The sequence below is a fragment of the Pipistrellus hanaki genome (assembly GCF_964339955.1).
Source record: "Pipistrellus hanaki genome assembly, chromosome: 16".
Taxonomy (NCBI): domain Eukaryota; kingdom Metazoa; phylum Chordata; class Mammalia; order Chiroptera; family Vespertilionidae; genus Pipistrellus; species Pipistrellus hanaki.
The window spans coordinates 35,431,180-35,452,900 of NC_140518.1; the positions used below are offsets into that span (position 1 = coordinate 35,431,180).

At 59.3% G+C, this 21,721-nt stretch overlaps 1 protein-coding gene across 2 annotated transcripts in view; it reads left to right on the forward strand.

The window, feature by feature from the left end:
• Window positions 1-21,615, forward strand: part of PITPNM3 (PITPNM family member 3) — a 91,869-nt gene extending 70,254 nt beyond the window's left edge. Inside the window, exons 11-20 of one of the 2 annotated variants that reach the window (XM_084862889.1) lie at window positions 406-576; window positions 1,778-1,972; window positions 2,470-2,618; window positions 5,041-5,157; window positions 7,973-8,089; window positions 8,457-8,605; window positions 8,851-9,000; window positions 12,640-12,823; window positions 15,732-15,860; window positions 17,272-21,615. In XM_084862889.1, the coding sequence (XP_084719015.1) occupies window positions 406-576; window positions 1,778-1,972; window positions 2,470-2,618; window positions 5,041-5,157; window positions 7,973-8,089; window positions 8,457-8,605; window positions 8,851-9,000; window positions 12,640-12,823; window positions 15,732-15,860; window positions 17,272-17,568 (1,658 nt within the window). In that variant the 3' untranslated portion in view covers window positions 17,569-21,615. Of the gene's footprint in view, window positions 1-405; window positions 577-1,777; window positions 1,973-2,469; window positions 2,619-5,040; window positions 5,158-7,972; window positions 8,090-8,456; window positions 8,606-8,850; window positions 9,001-9,092; window positions 10,930-12,639; window positions 12,824-15,731; window positions 15,861-17,271 lie in introns of those variants that run through there. The other variant, XM_084862890.1, reaches the window with a different exon arrangement.
• Window positions 21,616-21,721: the final 106 nt, after the last annotated feature.

The window sequence follows — 21,721 nt, forward strand, 5'->3', positions numbered from 1 at the left end:
GGGGCAGCTGATCCTCAGGAAAAGAGCCTGGTAAGTCATAAGTCAGGTAGCCACTAAGTGAAAGCTGGGAGGACTGAGGGGTTTGGCCGGCGGAGAACAGAGGGCAAAGGGCCTGCTGGGAGGAGGGCAGCTTGAGCCAAGGCCCAGAGAAAGCAAGCCTGCTGGGGGGGGTTTCAGATGGCCACCGTGGTACAGTCTGGGTGCCTACAGCCGTGATCCCGGGAGGGTGGGACTGATGGGCAAGGCCTCAAATGCCAAACTGAACATGTGGCTTTGGTGCTGGAGGTAGCAGGGAGCCATGCGTTTCGTGAGCGGAGGAGCAGGCCACGCAAAGCCACGCTCAGGGAAGCCTTCCAGGGCCGCGTGTGCAGGGACCAGCAAGGGGCTCCCCTGTGTCGCTCCCAGGACTCCAGGTGCGTCCGGCCTGCAGCCAGGTCTACAGCTTCTTCCACTGCGCAGACCCCTCCGCCTCACGGCTTGAGCCGCTGCTGGAGCCCAAGTTCCACCTGGTGCCGCCCGTCAGCGTGCCCCGCTACCAGAGGTTCCCGCTGGGCGACGGACAGTCCCTCCTCCTCGGTAGGCTCCTGGGGGGTGAGCGTGTGTGCTGAGCCAGAGGCTGGGCCCCACCAGGCGCCCTCCAGGGTCCCCGTCTCTGGTCCCGCCTCTCCGAGCTTTCAGCTGATGGAGGGACTAGACGCAGCTGAGCAGAGCCTGTGTGCTGGGGGCACAGGACAGGCAAACAGCCGGCCCACCTGCTCTCCAAGCAGCCCCCTCTGTAGGAGGCAGCTTGGGGCTCAGAGACCCAAGATCTGCTCCCTGACGAGCTTGCTGGCTGAGCTTCTGGGCGGGGGCCAGCTAATACTGGCGCTGTCAGACCTCATTGGAAGTCTGGGGTCCAGCTGAGCTCTGTTGCCCAGGGCCCAGCCTGCACTCAGAGGTGCAGAGCAGCAGGTATCTCATTGCAGCAGGCTTCACGCACAGGGAAGCTTTGACCAAGGCTTTTGGGCGGCTGGGGAAGAGCTGGGGGTGGATGTTGGGAGATCTTCTAGGTCCAACAGAGGCAATGGCAGGTGGTTTGGGAGAGGCCTGTAATGGACAGTCAGGGCCTTGGCGATGCGGGCCTTGGCTCCATCCCCGGAGCATGTCAGAGGTGTGGCCAGATTGGGGGGGGCGCGGGGGCGGGCTGTATCTGTGGCTCATTCAGGAGGTAAACCACCTCCCACCCGTTTCGATGAAAACTCAATTTCCAAAGTCCTGCTTCATCAGGAGCTTCCACCAACAGAAGAGGCTCTAAAACCCTCTTCCCCCACCCTCCAATGCGTCCCTCTTGGGTCAGGGCATGCCCACGCCCACAGAGAGCCCCCCCCAGCTCCAAGCTGCGGTGCCCATGCCCTTGTGGGCTCTGCCATAGTCCCTGTAGCTCAGGGCAGAGGTTTGAACAAGAGCACATGGTATGGGTCACCCGTGACCCCAGCTGGTGTTTGAGGGTCCTCTCCCAGGGGCACCCTCAGCCGATTTATTAGGGGAGGAGTGATGGTTGGGACCCTAACTTGTGCCCAAAACTTAGAGGGACCCTAACATAAAACCCAACGATGTATCATGGGAAAGGCGTCCCAGCCAGATTCCGGGAGGTGAGAGTGCAGGTTGCCTGTTTGGGGTGAGAGAGCAGGGCCGGGGGTGGTCATCGCTGATCCTCTGCCTCCCACGTGAGCGGGTGGCACAGCATGGGGCTCTGTTTGAGACGGCCTTGGCCCTGACCGTGAAGTTCTCCCTCCAGCGGATGCCCTGCACACCCACAGCTCCCTCTTCCTGGAGGGCGGCTCCCAGGGAAGCCCCCCGATGGTGGACGCCCCCTCCTCGCCCCCTCCGGCCCCGAGGTCCCAGCGCCCGGGGCGGAGGATGAGCCAGGACAGCTCGCACAGCGAGAGCTCCGCGTCCTCGGACAGCCTGGCACCCGTCGGCACCTCCTGCAGTGAGTGAGGGTCCTCTGGGGGGTCTCCCTGGGGTCAAGGGAGAGGGACCTACCTCTGGGTGGCTGCTGGCCAACCGCCAGAGCTGCCGAGGCCAGGGAGGAGGGGGAGTAACTGAAATCTCACTGAACTCTGACCTTCGAGAGAACTCTGACCCTGGCTGTGGAAGGAGCCAGGATCCCTCCTGGCACAAACTGAGCTCTGACCTCGGCCAGAGCCCTGATCCCAACATTCAGCTTCCCCACTGGGAACCCTGCTGACCGGCAGCCCGGGGGTGGGGTGGGGTGGGACTGTGGACGCCTCCGTGGGTCCCCACTTTTGGGGACCAAGTGTCCTAGAGGAGGGGAGGGTGGGAGGTGGGGAAAGAAGCCACGTCCCAGAGCTCATTGTGAGCTGGGTGCCGGCCTCACTACTGCGCCTGTGCATGGGGTCCCGCACTGCCCCCTGGGTCAAGGCCCTGGCAGTCTGCTCCGTCCTCACCTCCCTCTCGACCCCACAGTCACAGCCAAGTGGTGGGGTGCCAAGCGCATCGACTACGCCCTGTACTGCCCTGACGTCCTCACCGCCTTCCCCACCGTGGCGCTGCCCCACCTCTTCCACGCCAGCTACTGGGAGTCCACGGACGTGGTGGCCTTCATCCTGAGACAGGTATACCGCCCCTCGGTGCCCGCCGCAGGGCCCGCCTTCTGAGCCTGGAAAAGAGCTGGCCCCGCAGTCCTCCCAGCACTCAGCCAGGTGGGAGGGCGACAGTCAGACCATGGGCTTCGTAAGGAGCGCTGGCTCCTGGCTGAGGGCCTGCTACTTTCTAGAAAGTTAAATAGAAACTATGTAGGAGAACGGACCCACGTTTCAACTTGGAGAGCGGAGTCCTAAAGGCCAGCTCTCGGCGGGTCTCAGCGTCCTGGCCGGTGGGTGGCACAGAGGCCAGTGAGGGGGAGAGCGTGGGGGAGGAGGAGGAGGAGAGGTAGGGGGCGGGCCCTGGTCACACACAGCCTAGATGGCCAAGGTCAGGCATGTGATGCTGTGCAGGGTCCAGTCCGGAGCCATGGCAGAGTTCTGAACAAGGGGGAGATATCAACTGCCTTGTGTTTTTGGGAGGAGGGCTGCCGTTTGTGGGGGGAAAGCATGAGCCCCTTCAGGAGGCAAAATAGGAGCCCAACTTCCCGAGGGCAGCTCGGGCCGAGGTGCTGGTGGTGGAGGCGCTGAGGGCCTGAGCTGGGTGCCGGGCCCCGCTGGCGTCGGGCTGTAAGGGAGAGGGGAGCCTCGTCCTGTTCCACGTGACCACTCACAGGAGTGCCATTCCCTCTGGTTGGGGAGGAGCAGGGCGGGGCGGCAGGGAAACTGAGTCTTGTCTCTGGGCCGGGGAGGGTGAGAGGCCTGTCAGATGTGGAGAAGGAAGGGGAGTAGAAAGTCTGGAGCTTGGGAAGGTGTCAGGCTCAGAGGTAAAAATGTGGATGATGGCGCCCGGATGGCATTTAAAGCCAATGACAGGGTGACAGGTTCAATGCTCCTGACTTTGACACCAATTCCAAAGTGTGGCTTCTTCCCCGCACCACGCAGCTCTCCAACACCAGCCGGCGCCTCACAATCCAACTCCGTCCTGACACTGCCTACCTGGAAATAGCTCAGTCCCACAGGGTAACGGTTCAGTCTCACAGACTGACAGCCAACCCCCCTACCCCTCCTCCCTGCCCACCAGACACCAATCGCAAGTCCAGGCTGCCACCTGGGCTCCTGATGGACTGATCACAGGTCCCCAATTCCCTTCCTTGGGTCTGATGACTGTAATTTGCTAGAGTGGCTCACAGAACTCAGAGGCATTTTCCTTACTAGATCAGCAGTTTGTTATAAGAGGATATAACTCAGGGGCAGGCAGACGGAAGAGACGCCTAGGACAATGGGGAAGTGGCGGGAGCTTCCCTGCCTCCCCTGGGATGCTGCTCTGCCCAGATCTCCACGTGCTCCCCAGGCCAGGAGCTCTGAGAACCCTATGTTTGGAGGTTGCTATGGAGGCTTTATTACCGGGCTCGATTGATTAAATCCTTGGCCCCTGGCTACGGATCCAACCTCCAGCCCCTCTCTCCTCTCTGGAGGTGAGGGGTTGGGACTGAAAGTTCAAACCCTCTATTCACAAGCTTGGTTTCCCTAGCAACCAGCCCCCCACAAGCCACCTCATTAACATAAAAGACACCTTTGTTGCTCTCGTCACTTGGGAAATTACAAGGATTTTAGAAGCTCTGTGCCATAAATGGGGTGAAAAAGCAAACAAATAAACAAATATATATTTCTTACGATAAATCACACCACCACAGATACTGAGGGACTTTCCGTAGACAGAGAAGTTCAAGGCTGAGTCCTGCAGCTCCAAGAGGGAGAGAGGAGGAATCACTACCTAGCAAGAGAGGGTGGATGAGAGAGGACCTCGGAGTGGGCAGAATGGAAGTCATGGGCGGGGCTTTGTGGAGAATGGCTTCGGTGGAGCAATGGGAACAGAAGCCTGGCTGGAGTGGGCAGAGGGAGGGGGCAGGCAGGGAGGGGAGACAGAGCTCAGGGGAAGGGAAGAGCGGGAATGTGATGATCATTGGAGAGACACCAGGGGCCCTAGAAAGAGTGTTCTTTTTTTTTTTTCTTTAAGGTGATGCGGTGATAGCACACTTGTATGCAAAGGAGAATGGTTCAGTGGAGAGGGACTGAGAGGGAATGCTGTAGGAGCAATGGCCTTGAGTGGCAGGAGGGGCTGGGGTCAGGGCTTCAGCCACCTTAGGTGAGGGTCACCTGCCTCACAGGAGGGAAGGCAGAGAACGGGCAGACACAGATAGCTGTTAAGTTGGGGTAGAAGCTGCTCCCGGGCCAGAGAGCATTTGTGGGCCTGTGCTGTGGCCCCAGCAGTCAGGACAGGAGGGCAGGGACCTGGGTCCTGGAGTCTCCGGCCTTCTGAGGGTTCTGGGCTGGGAGGTGAGGAGGCTTGGGGTGGGCCTTCTGGCCACAGCTGCTGGGCCCTGACAGCCTGGGAAGGAGGAGGAGGGGTTGGGATGGCCTGACTGGAGCCCTGCTTGGCATCCATCACCAGGTGATGCGCTATGAGAGTGCGGCCGTCAAGGAGAGCGATGGCTTGGACCCTGCCACCCTGAGCCCCACGAACCCCCGAGAGAAGTGGCTTCGGAAGCGGACCCAGGTCAAGCTGCGGGTATGTGCTGGCTGGAGCCACGCCCTGGTTGGGATGTGACCTCAGAGAAGTGGGGCTGCCCTGGGGGCTGGGGCGTCCGAATGGCAGGAAAGGCCTTTGATTTGCCCCTCAGAGCTGAGCACTCACACATGCTGGGCTTCATGCTTAGCTGAGGCGCAGGGTGCTGAAGGGGGTAGGGGGGTGAGGTTTGGGGGTGTGTGTTAGATGGGAGAGTTGGTTCCAGGTTGCCTGGTTCCAGAGGAACCCAAAGAATGGGGGTCCAGGGCACTGGGGAGAGTGAGATGCCAATTATGGAGCAGCTGCTATACGCAGGGCCTCTAGAGATCTAGGTGTGAAGAGCCCTGTCCGTGATCACGGGGCTCACAGCCTGACTTGCCAAGTGTGGTCTAGAGAGGGATTTGCCATGACAGAGGGAGGCAAAGCCTGGGGAGGAGATAGAAAGGAGAATTGCAGGGCGGGACATGCACGGCTTCCGTGAAGAGTGACCCTTAAAGGGCACTGAGATGTAAATAGGGGTTTGCTATACACATTCATTTACTCAGTAAGCAATCAGTGCTCCCTGTGTCCCTGGCCCTCTTCCAGGGAGCGAGCGGAGAACAGGGGTTTATAGACACAGCCACGGCTGGGCGGGACACGTCCAGCCTGGTGGGAAGACCCAGACATAGACCCCACCAGGAGTGCTAACAAGGTAGAAGGTGATCAGTGCTCCGTGGATTGACTCTTCTGTTTTGACATGTTTATTGAGCTATAGCTCAGGTATTATTCACCCACTTAAAATTCAATAGGTTTTAGTGTACTCGCAGGTGTATGCAACCTGACGTTTCATTATTTCAAAAAGAAACACCCTTTGGCCATCATCCTCCAGCCCTGAGCAATCAGGGATCTACTTTCAGCCTCTATAGATTTGCCCATTCTGGACATTTCACATAAACAGAATACAATACATTGTCTTTTGTGTCTGGTTTCTTTCACCTGGCATAATGTTTCCAAGGTTCATCCATGTGATAGCATGCATCAGTACTTCATTCCTTTTTATGGCTGAATAATATTCCATTGAATGGATATGCCCCATTTTTGCTTATTCATGAACCACTTTTCACCCTTTGTCCACTATGAATGATGTTGCTGTAACTATTTGTGTGCAGGTTTTTATGCGAACAGATGCTTTCATTTCTCCTGGGCATGTACCTAGGAGTGGAATTGCCTGGTCAAAGGGTAACTCTAGTGTAATAATTTGAGGAACTGCAAAACTTGTCTAAAGCAGCACCATCATTTTACATACCCCGCCCTCCACCCAGCCGTGTACGAGGGTTCTGAGTCCTCTGCATCCTCACCAACACTGGTTATTATCTGTCTCTTGGACTCTATCATCCTAGTGGGTATGAAATGGTATCTCATTGTGGTTTGATTGGCATTTCCTTGATGACTGACTAGTAAGATTCAAGCATCTTCCCATGAGTTTGTTCCCATGAACCAATTCTCCCCCCTGCATGCTTTGGCAGGTCCGTGTCCCTCCAGCCAGTCCTGAGGACAATGCAATGGACAGGCAAGCTGCAGCCCTTTGTGCAAAGGCTGAGCTGGTTTCTGTCCTAGGTTCCTGTGAGGGGGCCTGGGTCCCGCACTTTGGAGTGTCCCCAGGACAGGGTTACTGTCTGGTTCCCCTTTGTGTCCACCAAGCCCAGCCGAGGGACCTATGCAGATGAGGTGGCTACAAATGTTTGCTGAACTGAACTAAAATTCCCGGGGAACTGAGAGGAGGTACAGGCCTTGTAGGGGCGTCTAAGCAGAGTTTCTGGGAGGGGACAACATTGAGTCAGGTCATGGTGGATGTGCTGGACTCTGGGGGCAGGAGGCCAGCGATGGCATGTAGCGTGGGGGCCCAATGTGAGCCAAGGCCTAGAGGCCACTGCACAGCCCAGCCGGAAAGGACCAGAGAGGCTCGGAAGGGGAGCAGGAGAGAGGGTGGAAAGGCTGCCCGGGCAGCGCTTTAGTGCTGAGCTCATGGTTTGGACTTTGCCTGCGGGTCCTGGGGCTAACAGATCTGAGCTTTATAAAGCCGGTGGACCTGCCGGGGGTCTGTTTTTGAATGTGGAGCTTCGTGAAGAAGCCATTAGCAGAGCCCAGGTGAGAGAGAACACAGTGTGGGAGAGATGCCATGGGGCCAGTTCTGCAGGGGAAGGGCCGCCAGACTGAGTGGCTGTGGTGCGGAAGCCAGGCCGAGAAGGGGGGTGCTGGCCGATGGAGGCCTCTGAGCTGCAGTGACCTGACACCGGCAGGGAAGAGGCGTGGGACGTTGGAAATGATGCGATGTCCGGAGTGGCTCCAGATCCTCTGGTGTGGGGGTGGGGGTGGGGATTCTGCAAGGGAAGGGCACCAGAGTGGATCGGCAGAGGAGCTGGTGTCAGGCACACGATTCTCTCTGCTCTAGTCCGTCCTCACTAAGAAAAGACAGATGGTAAATGGCTGTGGCATGTGAGCAGAGAGGTGGAAGGAAGAAGCGAAGGGAGCGGACTGGCCGTTTCCAGCCTCGGAGCCCAGGAGGATGCCAGGCTGTGAGGACTGGCGGTTCCTCAGGGCCGCGGGGACAATGAGAGCAGAGAACGCTCCCCTCGGGGGACCCCAGCGCTCTCGGGGGACGGCGTTGGGGTCTCGGGGTCTGTTATCTCATGTGAACATGTCTTGGGGGCTCTAACAGGGCTCACAGGAAGGCCTGCTCTGACAGGTCCGTGTCCTCCGGCCAGTCCTGAGGACAATGCCGGGGACGGGCACGCTGCAGCCCCTGGTGCAGAGGCTGAGCTGGTTTCTGTCCCTGCAGAACGTCACTGCCAACCACCGGGCCAACGACGTCATCGCCGCCGAGGACGGCCCCCAGGTCCTGGTGGGGCGGTTCATGTACGGGCCCCTGGACATGGTGGCTCTGACGGGAGAGAAGGTACAGAGGCGGGGCATCCCCTCCTTGACTGCCCACACACACACCGGGTGCCTCATGGTACCCCATGGCATGTGGGCTGAGGGCTGAGGGAGGCCGAGCTGGAAGACACCCTGCCTGTGGAGGTGGAGGTGGGGGCGGCGGGGGGGGGGGGGGGGGGCAAGCCAGGAAGCAGGGGTGAACTTGGTGCATCTGAGGGGCCGGTCGTGGCTGCAGTGGGGAGAGAGAGGGTGGTAGGAACCAGGAAACATCAGGCAGGACCCCAAGCCCCTGAGTTCTGTTTTGGCAGAGAGCTCCCTGGCCGAGCCCCCAAGCCAAGCCTGCAGCACCCCAGTCTCAGTGTGTTCCCCGGCCCCCTTGCTGCCCCCAGGTGGATATCCTGGTGATGGCAGAGCCGTCCTCGGGCCGCTGGGTGCACCTGGACACGGAGATCACCAACAGCAGCGGCCGGATCACGTACAGCGTGCCGAGGCCCCGGCGTCTGGGGGTTGGCGTGTACCCCGTGAAGATGGTGGTCAGGTGAGACCCAGGACACGCTCCCATGGTGGCTGCACCCCTGCCCTGGCCCTTCCAGCAGAGCCTCTCCGGAAGATGGGCCCTCGGGGTGCTCTGTTTTGGGCCTCATCCTTGCCTGTCTGTGGGGAGAGAGGTCATCGTCAGATTGTCTGGCCCCAAACTGAGCTCTGACCCAGTGGCACGCTGACCTCTGGCCCCCGGCTAACCCCTGACCTGGCACATGGCTGAGCACCGGCGGTGCTTTTCAGGGGCGACCAGACCTGTGCGACGAGCTACCTCACGGTGCTGCCCCGAGGCATGGAGTGCGTGGTCTTCAGCATCGACGGGTCCTTTGCAGCCAGCGTGTCCATCATGGGAAGTGACCCCAAGGTCCGGCCGGGGGCAGTGGACGTTGTCCGGTGAGTGCTACTTCCCTGCAAGGGACATGTCCCCTGTGGGCAGGAGCCAGCGGACCTGGGGGCACAGATAAGCTTTTTCTGGTTTCCTCCAGGAATCCCACTGGCCTCGGGGCCAGGAGCCCAAAGCCTTGGCTTCACTTCTAGTGTTAATTTACCTGCGTCCCCGAGATCCTTCCTGCCTCGTTCTAACCCCAGATCCCCCCGCCTGCCCGCCCTGCCCTCCTTCCTCGGCTTCCTCTAACTCTATCTGAGCATTCTCTGCAGGGCATCAGGCCTGGTCTCTCACATTCTGACCCCAATCAGGATAAATCCGCGTGTTCTGAGGATCCCCTGCTGTGTAACAAATGGCTCCAAACTTAGCTGCTTAAAATAATAATTATGATTCTGTCTCATGGTTCTCCGGACTGCCTGGGTTCTTTTGCAAGGTTCTCATGGGGGGTGTCTCTAGCAGAAGGTGGTCTGGAGTGGGGGCGTCTGAAGGCCCCCCTGGGCCGGATGTCAGGAGGGCTGGCTGCTGACTGAACGTGCTGCTCCTTGCCTGGGGGCTCAGTCTCTCCCCACGGCTGCTGCCCAGGGCTAGCCTGGGAGGCCTCAGGCTATTCAGACGTTGCACTGGGTGGCTGGCTCCCCCTGGGTCTCAGATCAGGTGGAAGCTGCAAGCCTTCGTCTGACCCAGCCTTGGGAGGCACCGTGTCCTTCCCACTGCATTCTGTTGGTTATAAGCTAGTCACAGGATCTGCCCAGATTCAAGGGGATGGGCCCACATACATGTGAATGCTGGGACCCAGGGCTCAGCGAGGGGCCATCTTTCGAGACTAGCTAACCACAGGGCTAGTTGAGAGATGGGATCTATTCCAGCTGGTTGGAGAAAGCAGAGTAGGCTTCCTGGGAGAGGTGGCATTTGAGATAGCCCCTAAAGGGTGGATGTATATATGTTTTTCAATCCATGCCTTGGTACAAATATTATCAAACATGGAGAGAGAGGCGATCAGCCTGGATTGCAAGAGGGCACAGGCCAGACTGAGAGACCCACCAGTGTACAATCAGGTATTGGGGCCAGGGAGGGATGCAGGACATTGGCCAGTGCGGGAGGGCTCCAGGGCATATCTGGCCCGTTTGGCTCAGTCCTGATTGGCCAGACCCCAGCAGCAAGCTAACCTACTAGTCAGAGCATCTGCCCCCTGGTGGTCAGTACATGTCATAGCAAGCAGTTGAGAGGCCTTAGCATATCATTAGCATATTATGCTTTGATTGGTTGAATGGCCAACTGAACAACTGGACACTTAGCATATTAGCCTTTTATTATGTAGGATGAAAAAAGGCAAAAAAAAAAAAAAAAAAAAAAAAAAAAGGAAGGAAGGAGGAAAGAAAGAAAATCGATTGATTTAGACAGGCCAAGAGGAGGGCACATGGTGACAAAGACAGGGAAGAGCAGAGCACGTGGGGGGCAGGAGGGACAAGGTCAGGGTTGGGTTTTGGAGACCAGGCTGGGACAGGGCAGGAGTGTGGCTGGAAACGCAGCCTCCCAGGGCCATGGCATTGCTGAGAGGGGTGCAGAGGCTGCTGACGACAGAAAAGCAAGAGGCACCACTTTCGTTCCTGCCGCCCTCCCCGCCTCCCTCCACCCCCGCCTCCCTTTCCTAAGCCAGGCTTGTGCTGGGCACTGAGGAGGGGAGAGATCCGAGGAGGAGAGTCTCACGGTCTGTGGGGAATCAAGTCACGGGGGTGAGACGCTGGGCCAGGACTCCAAGTGATTAGAACCCCATGAGTGGAACCGGTCCTGGGTCCTGGGAGTCCTTGGTGTTGGGATAATGACTGTCCGGCCTCACCCCAGTCACAGGGACCGCTTTGGGGAGAGAATACTATCCTGGCTCAGGGGCTCCTAGGACACTGCTGACTCATGATGCCCTGTGGGGACAGGTCACGGACAGGCTCGATGTCACTCCTTGTATAAGACTGTGCCCTTTTTTTTTTTTTTTTTTAGTATTTTTTATTGATTTTTTACAGAGAGGAAGGGAGAGAGATAGAGAGCTAGAAACATCGATGAGAGAGAAACATCGACCAGCTGCCTCCTGCACACCCCCTACCGGGGATGTGCCCACAACCAAGGTACATGCTCTTGACCAGAATTGAACCTGGGACCCTTCAGTCCGCAGACCAATGCTCTATCCACTGAGCCAAACCGGTTTTGGCAAGGCTGTGCCTTTTATTCCCATGAACATCTCCTCCAAAGCCCGCCCAGTCATTATCCCTGATCTGGGAAAGGGAGGCTGTGGTTGGTCCTTCCTCCCCGGAGATCCTTCTGGTGCCCTCCCCTCTTTCCCGCGGGCTCCTGGGGCCACTTGGTGCTCCCCAAACCCTGCTGCCCATCAGAAGCTGCCTCTTGTCATCACAAATCACTGGATCCCACGCCAGTCTAACCAGACTCTCTGGGGGTGACACCGGGGCCCCTGCATTGTTACAAAACCTCTCCAGTCTCCTCGGTCACCTGCCAGGTCTGGAACCCCCCTCCCCCCAATCTGGAGTAGCCAGTGGGGGGCTAGTGCCCCAGCAGCTCCCAATCAGTCCTGCACTTAGCCAGAATGCCATGCGAGGTGGCGAACTGCTCAGTGCTCGTCCCACTGTGCTGTGCGAGCACAGAGAAGGGACCCCGATTCTGCCTGGGTCGCTGGGACACTGGGAATGCTTCTGGAGGAGGGGCTGGGAAAGCTGGGGGGATGGGAACACCAGGAGATGGCCGCAGAGGCCCCTAGGGGAGGGTGTGCAGCAGGAGAGTGCAAGGCTGGTCCCGGACAGCCCAGCAGCTCCGTGACTGGGGGAGGCCGGGCTCCAGGGCACAGCATGGAGGCCACTGGTGAGGAGAGGGCTCATGACCTCAGGGCACTGGGGAGCCAGGAATGGCTTTCTTTAGGCAAAGCTAGACCTGTGATTTACAAACATCACCATGGAAACAGTACAGGGGATAATGGTGCCCCACCTGTATGCAGCACAGCAGGCCGGGGACATTTGGGATTAATGCATTTATTTCATCCAAAGCATGACCTGCGTGGCGGTTGCTAATATCCTCTCCGTTTCACAGCAGTGAAAACTGAAACCCTAGGGCTAATGAACCTGCCCGAGGTTGCAGGCCCAGGTTAGATTGAAGCGTGTAGGGGGCGTGGAGCAAAGGGCCCCACCAGGAGGCTCCTGTGGTGGCCCTGCAGACCCAGGGCCTGAGCTAAGGCTGAGCAGTGGATTGCAGTGGAGAACGCAGTAAGGACCTGATAGAATGGAAGGCCGCTCCTGATTGGAGGAGGAAGGAGGGTGGCAAAGGGAAAGGTGGGAGTGGGGGGAAGCAAAGGCGCTTATCTCTGGTTCCAGAAACTTGAGTGACATTGGCAGCACCACAGAGAGGGGACATGGGCAGAGGGGCCGGGAGTCGGAGGGCCAGTGGCGTGAGCACGCGGTGCCTGTGGGCCATCCGAGAGAGATGTCCAGGACTCAGGGGCTCCCCTGGGAGGATGGACTTGGGGATCCCCCTGGTATTCCTCCTTGGAGCAGCCCCTCTGTCTTCTCAGGAAGGCAGCAGGCGGGCGGGACAGGCCCCCGGGCGGCGGGTGGACTGGGGCGGGGCTGGAAGCTGCAATGCCCTCTCACCAGGCACTGGCAAGACCTGGGCTACATGATCCTCTACATCACGGGGCGGCCGGACATGCAGAAGCAGCGGGTGGTTTCCTGGCTGTCCCAGCACAACTTCCCGCAGGGCATGATCTTCTTCTCCGACGGGCTGGTGCACGACCCGTTGCGGCAGAAGGCCATCTTCCTCCGCAACCTCGTGCAGGAGGTGAGCGGCCAGCCGGGGCGGGGCTGCGGCCCCCAGGACTCTCCTCCCTCAACTCCGTGGGCCCTCACCCCTTTACCCATACCTCCCCCGGTGCACGTGGATGGCAAAGGTCCTTCGAGCGGATCTCAGTGGGTCCTTTCACAGCCCTTCCAGGTAGGTATTGTTCTCCCCGGTGACAGAGGAGAAAGGCGAGGCTCACCGACTTGCCCAAGGTCTTGAAAACCTCAGAAGCCAGGTCCAGTCCATGGACTCTCTGCTGAGGGCAATGGGGAACTATGGAAGAACTTAAAGCCATGGGAGAGCTTAAAGTGGCAGTGTCTTCATTTGGGCCGGAGAAAGATCCCTCGGGCAGCTCTGTGGAGAACAGATTAGTGGGAGAAGCAAGAGGCAGGGATGTCAGGAAGCTGTTGCCCAAATGAGAGACAGGCAGACCAGAGTCCAGCGGTAGCTCGGGATGGAGAGATAGGCATGGGCAAACCGGGAGGGAGAACTGCCGGGGTCCAGTGATGGTTTCGTGGAGGGAGTGAGGAGCTCTCCGGTGTCCCCCTGAGTAACCAGGAGGAGTCCAGGTGCTACTCATCTGACCCGACTGCAGTCTCCATGGAGGCACAGTTGTGGCTGCTTTGCCCCCAATTTGTCTCCAGCAAATGGGGCCATGATGACCCAGGGTAGGCACGCGATCAATGTTAGCGGCATGAATGAGCAAATGAATGAAATGACAGGGGACCAGGCCGGGGGAAGATGAGCTTACCTATGGACACACTGAGGCTGGAATGGCCATTGGACACACACTACGCCAGTCCCAGCTGAGCAGGCCAGTGGAGCCGTGGGCGGGGTGAGAGGGGTTGTGCTGAGCCCCCAAGAGCAGCAAGAGGAGCAGCAGAGGAACCAGAGGCGCCAGATGCGAGGAGGCAGGAGGGAGGAGCTTCCAGGGATCGGCAGGAGAAGGTTTCAAAGAAGGAGGGAGTGTCCTTGCGAAGGACAAATGTCCTTATGATGAAGGCTGGACGCTGCTGACCTCAGGGAAGAAGGGGCGCCTAAGAAGGTCAGAGGGCAGAGCAGTGGAGTGGGAGCAGAGAAGGCGGGCTTCGGCTCAGAGGGCAGTGGTGTGGGTGGGTGTGGACTCACCGGACTGAGGCTGCGGGAGTGAGCTGGGCCAGTCAGGAGGCGGGACAGGGAGGGGTACAGAAATGGCTTCTTCCTTTGGGCTAAAGGCAGGTTGGGGGAACCGCTAATGCGGAGAGGGCCAGAGGGCTGAGAAAGCCCTCTCTTTGGTTTGACACCCAGGACTGGGGAGCAGCTCAGGGAGGGAAGTAAAAATCGGCAGGTTTGGGGGGTGGGAGCGGAAAGAATATGCGGGGCCAGGGCTGTGTGGTTCTGTGTTTTTGCAGAAGCTCTCAGCAGCCAGCATGTAGAAACAGAGAAGGTGGATTTGGAGAAAGTCCAGGCTGAGGTGTGTGTGTGTGTGTGTGGTTGTGTATGTGTGAGTGTGTATGTGTGAGTGTGTGAGTGTGTGAGTGTGTGTGTATGTGTGAGTGTGTGTATGTGTATGTGAGTGTGTGTGTGTGTATGTGTGAGTGTGTTTATGTTTGAGTGTGTGTGTTTGTGTGTGTGTGTGTGAGTGTGTGTATGTGTGAGTATGTGAGTGTGTGAGTGTGTTTATGGTTGAGTGTGTGTGTTTGTGTATGTGTGAGAGTGTGTGTGTGAGTGTGTGTGTGTGGGTGGGTGTGTTTGTGTATGTCTGAGTGTGTATGTGTGAGTGTGTGTGAGTGTAAGAGTGTGAATGTGTTTGTGAGTGTGTGTGTGTGTGAGTGTGAGTGTGTGTGTGTGTGAGTGTGTGTGTGTGTGTGTGTGTGTGTGTATGTGAGAGAGAGAGAGAGAGAGAGAGAGAGAGAAAATGTGTGATTGTGTGTGTGTGTGGGGGGGTGTGTGTGTCTAGGATGAGGGCCTGGAGAATGCAAGGTGGAGGAGAACCCAGGGAAGCCATGGGGAGCCCCGGCAGGGTGAGGAGGGGTGAGGAGGGGTGAGGAGGGGTGAGGAGGGGGAGAGGCGTGCAGAGGATGCCGGTGGGAAAAGGCCAGAGGCTGTCAGAGACATTGAGGGAAGTGGGGGGAGGGGGGGACAGCGTGGGAAGGCGAAGATTCAGAGTTCAGAGGGGCCGTTCCCGGTCCAGTCTTGGAGGTGCTGGTCATTGACCTTAAAGAAGGCAAGATGCTGAGAGGTTCAGGCGGTGGGGGGGTCATCGTGTGGACAGGAAGTCATCCCAGTGAGGGTGGGACTTAGGAGGAAGAAAAGCTGGGACCAAAAGTCCCCCACGAATTTGGGGGGAGGGTGAAGGGAGAGAAGATGACGTCAATGGGGGGCTCAAAGTGAGGAGCCTCGAGATGGTGAGCACCTCAGTGCAGGCGGGGATCTGGAAGTGACCAGGCATGAGGAGGAGCTGGGTCATCCTCTGATAGATGATGCTGTGAGGAGGACATCAGACCAGCCAGCACCAGGCAGTGGCCACATGGCACCTCCAGTCCGGTGCGGTGGGGATGGATGGCACGGGGTTGGAAGACAGACAGGACTGGCTCTGTGATATGGAAAGCTGGGAACCTGGCCCTCAACTTCCCGGTCCCCAAAGGAGGGCTTTGCCTCATTGTCACATGACCTACGAATAGAGCTGCTCAGCTGACAGGGTGGTCCTGGCGTTTCCAGGCAGAACCCTGGGTTGGGCCAGGGGTGTAGGGTCGGGGCAGAGAAGGGAGGCCATTTCAGGGCAGACCCATGACTTGGATTCTATTGGTGCACAGAGAAGGGCCCCCGGCAGGAATTTCCTGGGGGATGGAGATCCAGAAACCCATTGGCGGGGGCAGGTGGGGGTGACTGGCCTCCCTCGCCCTCCATGAGCGGCTCTGTGTTTCAGTGCTTCATCAAAATCAGCGCTGCCTACGGCTCCACGAAGGACATCTCCGTCTACAGCGTGCTGGGCCTGCCGCCCTCCCAGATCTTCATCGTGGGCCGGCCCACCAAGAAGTACCAAACCCAGTGCCAGGTGGGTGGGGGCTGGGCTGGGGCTGGGGATCGGGGAGTGGGGCAAGGGAAAGAGTAAGGGGGGGGATAGGTGGTTATTCCTTTATTTGATCATTCCTTCATCTGCTCACTCATTCATTCATTCATTCATTCATTCAGCAAATACTGCGAGACACTGGCCTTGAAACGGGCCCTGGGTTGGGGGCAGGGGAGAGTCCCGGGTGAAGCAGGTGTCATGCCATCCAGCCCAGCAGGGAGATGGGAACATGGGCAGACAGGGACAGTGCAGAGTGGCAGGAGCCATAATAAATGAGGGGGCAGCACAGGTGGCTGGCGGGGCCCCAGACAAGGACAGGCACCCTGGCCTCGGAGTGAGGCTGGCTCTCCGAAGTGTGAGGCTTGGCCCTAGAAGGGCCTGCGGTGGGAGGAGCATTTGTGACTGGGGCGGCAGCAAAAGCAAAGGCCGGAGGCGACAGAGGACTGGTGTATTCTGGGAACGGCCAGTGCCAGCGTGGCCGAGTGTGAGGTGGGGGGAGCGGGAGAGGGGCTGGGGTTGGGGGGCAGTGCGTGCGGGCCTGTGTGCCTTGCCAGTCGGGACTCTGAATCTGCAGTGTTTGCAGTTCAGAGGCTGCGGATGGCAGGAGGGTGGGAGGAGGCGGCAGGGCCGTGGAAGGGGAGGGAGGTCGGAGGGTCTGAGCAGCACGTTTAGGAAGAGGGACTGGATTTGGTGATGGCGGTGCAGGTGTGTGGGACACAGGAAGGGAAAGGCAAGGAGGGCACCCTGTTTCCAGCTTAGGGAGGAGCAGGCGGAGGAGCAGACGCAGGGGAAGGCAGTGCTCCTTCGGGGCGTGTTGAGTGTGACGGTGGAGGGACCCCTGAGTGGGGATCCTTAGGGCAGTGCTGAGTGCTGATCTCACACTCCCTGTGCACTGGTGGGCCTCATGGGGATGTTGTTTACACTTGGATCCTGGTCTGTAGTCGGGGGTGGGGCCTGGGATGCGGCTGCCGCTGGCGCACAGACTGCACTGGGAACAGCAAGCTGAGCACAGTGGAAGGAATGGCCAGAGGGCCGCTGTGGGGGCCGGAACATGACTGAGTTCCCTGGGGTAGAAAGAAGGTGTATGGTGGGAGAGACTGACGGTTCGGGGTTTTAGTGGAAGTGACCAGGATGGGCGTTCCGCCCCCATCAAGAATCCAGGGGATCCGAAGGCCCACAGGTGCAGATAGAATAGACGTGAGGGCTCAGGAGCCTTGAATGGTAAGAGTCCAGTTTCCTGCAGGTCCCGCGGAGAAGCTGGAGAGTCCATGGCAGGGAGAGAAGGGGTGACTGGCACTGGTGGGGGGGGGGGGGATGAGGGCAGGACCAGGCACCTGCCTGCCCCGCTGGCCTGACCCCGGTCCCCCGCCCCCATCCCCCACCGTTCCCCCTGCAGTTCCTGAGCGAGGGCTACGCCGCCCACCTGGCCGCCCTGGAGACCAGCCACCGCGCGCGGCCCAAGAAGAACAACTCGCGGATGGCGCTGCGCAAGGGCAGCTTCGGCCTCCAGCCCGACTTCCTCCGCAAGCGCAACCACCTGCGCCGCACCCTGTCCGTGCAGCAGCCCGACCCGCCCGCCAACCCCAAGCCCGAGCGCGCCCAGAGCCAGCCCGAGTCCGACAAGGACCACGAGCGGCCGCTGTCCGCGCTCAGCTGGGCGCGCGGGCCCCCCAAGTTCGAGCCGGTGCCCTGAGGGCGGGCTGGGCGCGGAGCGGGGGCCCCTGGCTGGCGGGCTGCGTGCGGGGGGACGGGAGCGGCCGCCTTCTCCCGGACACAGGCCTTTTCCTGCTTTTTCCCTCCCGTGTCTGTCCAGTCGTGTCCGACCACAGGGGGAGGAAGGGGCCCTACCCGGCCTTGGGGGGCTCCCTAGGCTGCAAGGGGGTGAGATCCCGGGTCTCAGTGCAGCCGCTGCTGCCTCCCCGGTGCCTGTGGCTCCGGGTCCAGTTCGGGGTTGGTGTCTGTGTAACTGGTTGGGTGCAGGCCTGCCCGGAGCTGGTGTTGGACGGAGTCGACCATCTTTCTGGGTTCTCTGGGCTTCCGAGGTCATGCAAGGCAGATCCCGAGGGGAGAAGCCCCCAGACCAGGGATCCGCTGCCTCTTGGCTGTCCCGTGAGAGGCGAGTGAGTGGCATTGGTGCCTGACATCCCGAATCACCAGGTTGGGCCTGGCTCTCCTGCGGCAAAGCGGCCACTTTCTGGGAGAGAGAGGGTGCCCCCTGGGCCAAGCTGTGTTCAGGTGTCTGTCCCCAGCTCTGGGGGAGGGGTCTGGTGCTGTTCCAGTCCCGCCTTCTGTCCTCAGTGTCTTCAGCACCCTCCTGCGGCCCCAGAGGGCTCCTCTCTCTGGAGGCCCACCCGGTGCCGTCCCCTGTGAGGCTGTGGCCTTGGGCTCTGGCCCCGCTGGACTAGCTGTGAGCCCCTGAGCCAGCTACTGGCCCTCTCTGGGCCCTGCCTTCCTTATGTAATTGCGGGATCTCCCCAGCTGAGATCGAATGGGGTTCAGTTTTGGCTCCTAGGCTGCCCCGCACTTCTGCCCCGCGAGGCTTTCCAGGCCCAGAGGTCCTCCGAGGGCTTAGGGACCTATGCTGTCCCCGCAGTCGGAGAGCAGGACTCGGTGAGGGCGGGAGGGAGCAACTATTGCCCCACCACTTCAAAGATGGGGCTGGGGCAAGGGGTCCCAGCTTCACTGAGAGACTGCTGTATTTTTTTTTTTTGTTTGTTTGTTTTTTAAAAAATATATTTTATTGATTTTTTTACAGAGAGGAAGGGAGAGGGATAGAGAGTTAGAAACATGGATCAGCTGCCTCCTGCACACCCCCTACTGGGGATGTGCCCGCAACCAAGGTACATGCCCTTGATCGGAATCGAACCCGGGACGTTTCAGTCCGCAGGCTCTATCCACTGAGCCAAACTGGTTTCGGCCCGAGAGGCTATTTTATACTGATGCCCACACCCGCTGTCCCAGGAGCAGGGACACTGCCCAGAGGGAACGGATCTGGCTCCCCCTCTCCGGTACCACCCAGTCTGATTCCTCCCTTGTGGCTCCTGGAAGGTGTAGAGCTGAGACCCCAGAGTTCTGGGAGTCCGTGTTGTTTTGGCTCAAACTGTTGTATTCTCCTTCCTCCCCTTTGTCACTCAGCTTGGTTTGGTGCCCGTAACTTCCTCCTAGATCATCCCCTGAGGTTGGCGGGGCTTAGCTCTCCGGGGCCTCGTGCTGCTGGGCCCCTGGCCCAGGCATGGGTCTCCTGCAGCGCTGGCCAGGCTCTGAGCCCCTCCTGCTGTCCCGTTCTCTGTGTCCCGGGCCAGGCCGCCCCAGCGCCCCGACAGCTGCATACGCAGCAGGCACCTGTGTCAGCTCAGTGTCGCTTCTGCTCAATGTCTACCTCTTGCCGTTCCCACGTGGCCAGTGTCCTCCCCGATGGCCGGCCGCTGCTGGTGGGGGCGGCTGGCACCACTGGCACACGGAGCACCCGACTGGGCCGGAGGGGTCAGGGATCCCAGCCCCTAACCCTGCTCTCTCCACTAGAAATGTGTCTTCTCCAGTCTGCCCGCTCCGGCCACCCCAGCCTGCCAGTCTGCCAGCTCTCTGCGTCCCTTTCAGTCCAGCACCTGCCTTTCAGCAGCGCCCAGCCACTCTGCTGGGGATGGGCGGTCGCCCCAGGCGTCCTCTCTGGTCCTGCCTCCTGGCAGTTCACATTCCTCCTTCACTGGACATCTTTTCTCGGCTCCATGAGGCACCAGCTACTGTGGCTTAGCCACCTCAACCCCTCCCCTCCCCTCCCCTCCCCTCCCCTCCCCTCCCCTCCCCTCCTCCTTCTTCCCCCTGCCCCTCCCCTCCCCTCCCCTCCCTTCCGCTCCCTCCACTTTTCTTCCAAAATATCCCTGAATTCTGATTTGGGCAGACTTATTCTGATTCGCTGGAACTCCACCTCCTCTTTGCCACTGATGTATCACTCTCACAAGATAAAATAATTCGCGTGAGATCCTTCTCCCCCGTCCGATCCCCTCTGCCTTTCCTGAGAACCCCAGGCTTGGAGCCCGAGGGAGCCGGCATGCCGGCCTTGGGGAATCTGAGCCCACGGGAGCAGGACTCTGGTTTTGGGGGTGGGGGTGGCAGGGCCCCCTCCCTTCCTGGAGCCCTGGTGGGGGCTCCGAAGCCTCACGCCCGGGGTGTGAGGGTGAATGTACAGTGAGCGCTGTGAGCAGGCGCTCGCGCAGAGTCAGTGCGCGTGGCTGTGTGGACCTGTCTGGTGACCAGACTCGGACATCGTAGGTTTCAGTTCTGCTTTTCACAGCAGCTGTGACCCACAAGCACTCTCTGCCAGTGGCTCTTTCCAATTTGTTCGTCCCGTTTTGTTGGAGAAAAACAAAGAGCCGAGTCGTGTTGTTCTCCGGAGGGGCCGCCGCCCCTCCCCAAGTCGTCCCGTGGCCCCCGAGGGCCGTTCCCTGGAGAACCCTTCCAGCTCCCTGAGCCGGCTCCCGGAGCTGGGGAGCGGACTTCCCTGCCTGACCAAAGCTCCCTGTTTCTCCGTGGCATGTTCGTTCCTCCCAGCTGGGGGGCTGTCCTGCTGGAGGGCCCACCTGCCGCCTGCCTGCCAGTCCCTTCTCCCTGTTGGGCTGTTGGGGGTTCAGGGTGCATCCCAAGCCAGGGCCTGCCAGTTCCTTCGCCCGGTTGGGGGTTCAGGGTGCATCCCAAGCCAGGGCCTGCCTGTCCCTTCGCTCGGTTGGGGGTTCAGGGTGCATCCGCAGCCAGGGCCTGCTCGTGTGGCATCATGGTTTTTTTCTAAAGAGCCCGACTCCTCCTTTGAGCTTCACAAAATATGAAAAAAAGGGGGACTTTTCATGCATTTGGATGAGTGCCCTCCTGCCTGGACACTGGGCCGGAGAAAACATGACTGCACCCCAGGATTCAGACATCACTAGGGGGTGGGCTCTCTGGGTCTCCTTGTACCACTCTGGCCCCTCCCACACCCAGAAGTGTCCTGCAGACGAAACGTGGCACCCATTTTTTCAATGAAAGCTGGGCCCCAGGCAGAGTGCAAGCTCTGCGGGGACACCCCACCCAGCCCAGGTGCAGACAGCCCGGGTGGGGTGGGGTGGGTGCTGGGCAGAGGAGTCTCGAAATTGACCCCGCCTTAAACAACCAACTTCCCAGCCAAACCCCAGGGGTGTGGGTGCCCAGTGCGCTCGGGACCTAATCTGCCACAAGGGGTCACCTCCCTCCTCCTGCTGCCTCTGGGCTTGGGGGAACTTTCTTAAAAACTATCCTTAGGGTCAAGTCCAAGCATCGAGGCCTGGCCTGGGTCCTGCTCGCTTTGCGGAGGGTGGTCGGGGTAAATGCCAGTTGGACCTCCCTCTCGTGGGGACAAGGTTTGGCAGGTGACACCAAAGAGGGGCAGGACAGGAGGGCGGCTCGCTCACGGGGACCGCTACCCTCCTTTCTATTCGTTTACTCGGTGGTGGCAGCCTGTGTGGTCTTGTTCGCCGTCTAACTGTTCTTCCGTGTGTACCTCTCAGTACTGTCCGTGGCGGGTGGATCTGTGGGTGAAAAGGTTTCTATCCCTCATGGCTGCCTTGTACAAAATCCTCGAGCAAAGAACATGTAAACTATCAGATTTCTAACTAGACAAAAAACAGCATTACGGAGTTCAACGATTTTTACAACGGGTCTTGATTTTGATGTGCGCTGGTTTTTAACTCTCAAAACGTTGTCACTTAAATAAAAACCTTATTTGCCTTTAAAATGTGCTTTGCTCTGAATGAAGCTGAGAAACCTGTCTTGTTACTCCTGCTTTTTTTTTGGGGGGGGGGCTGCCTAGGGGTGGAGGGAAGTGGGGAGGACAAGGGGAA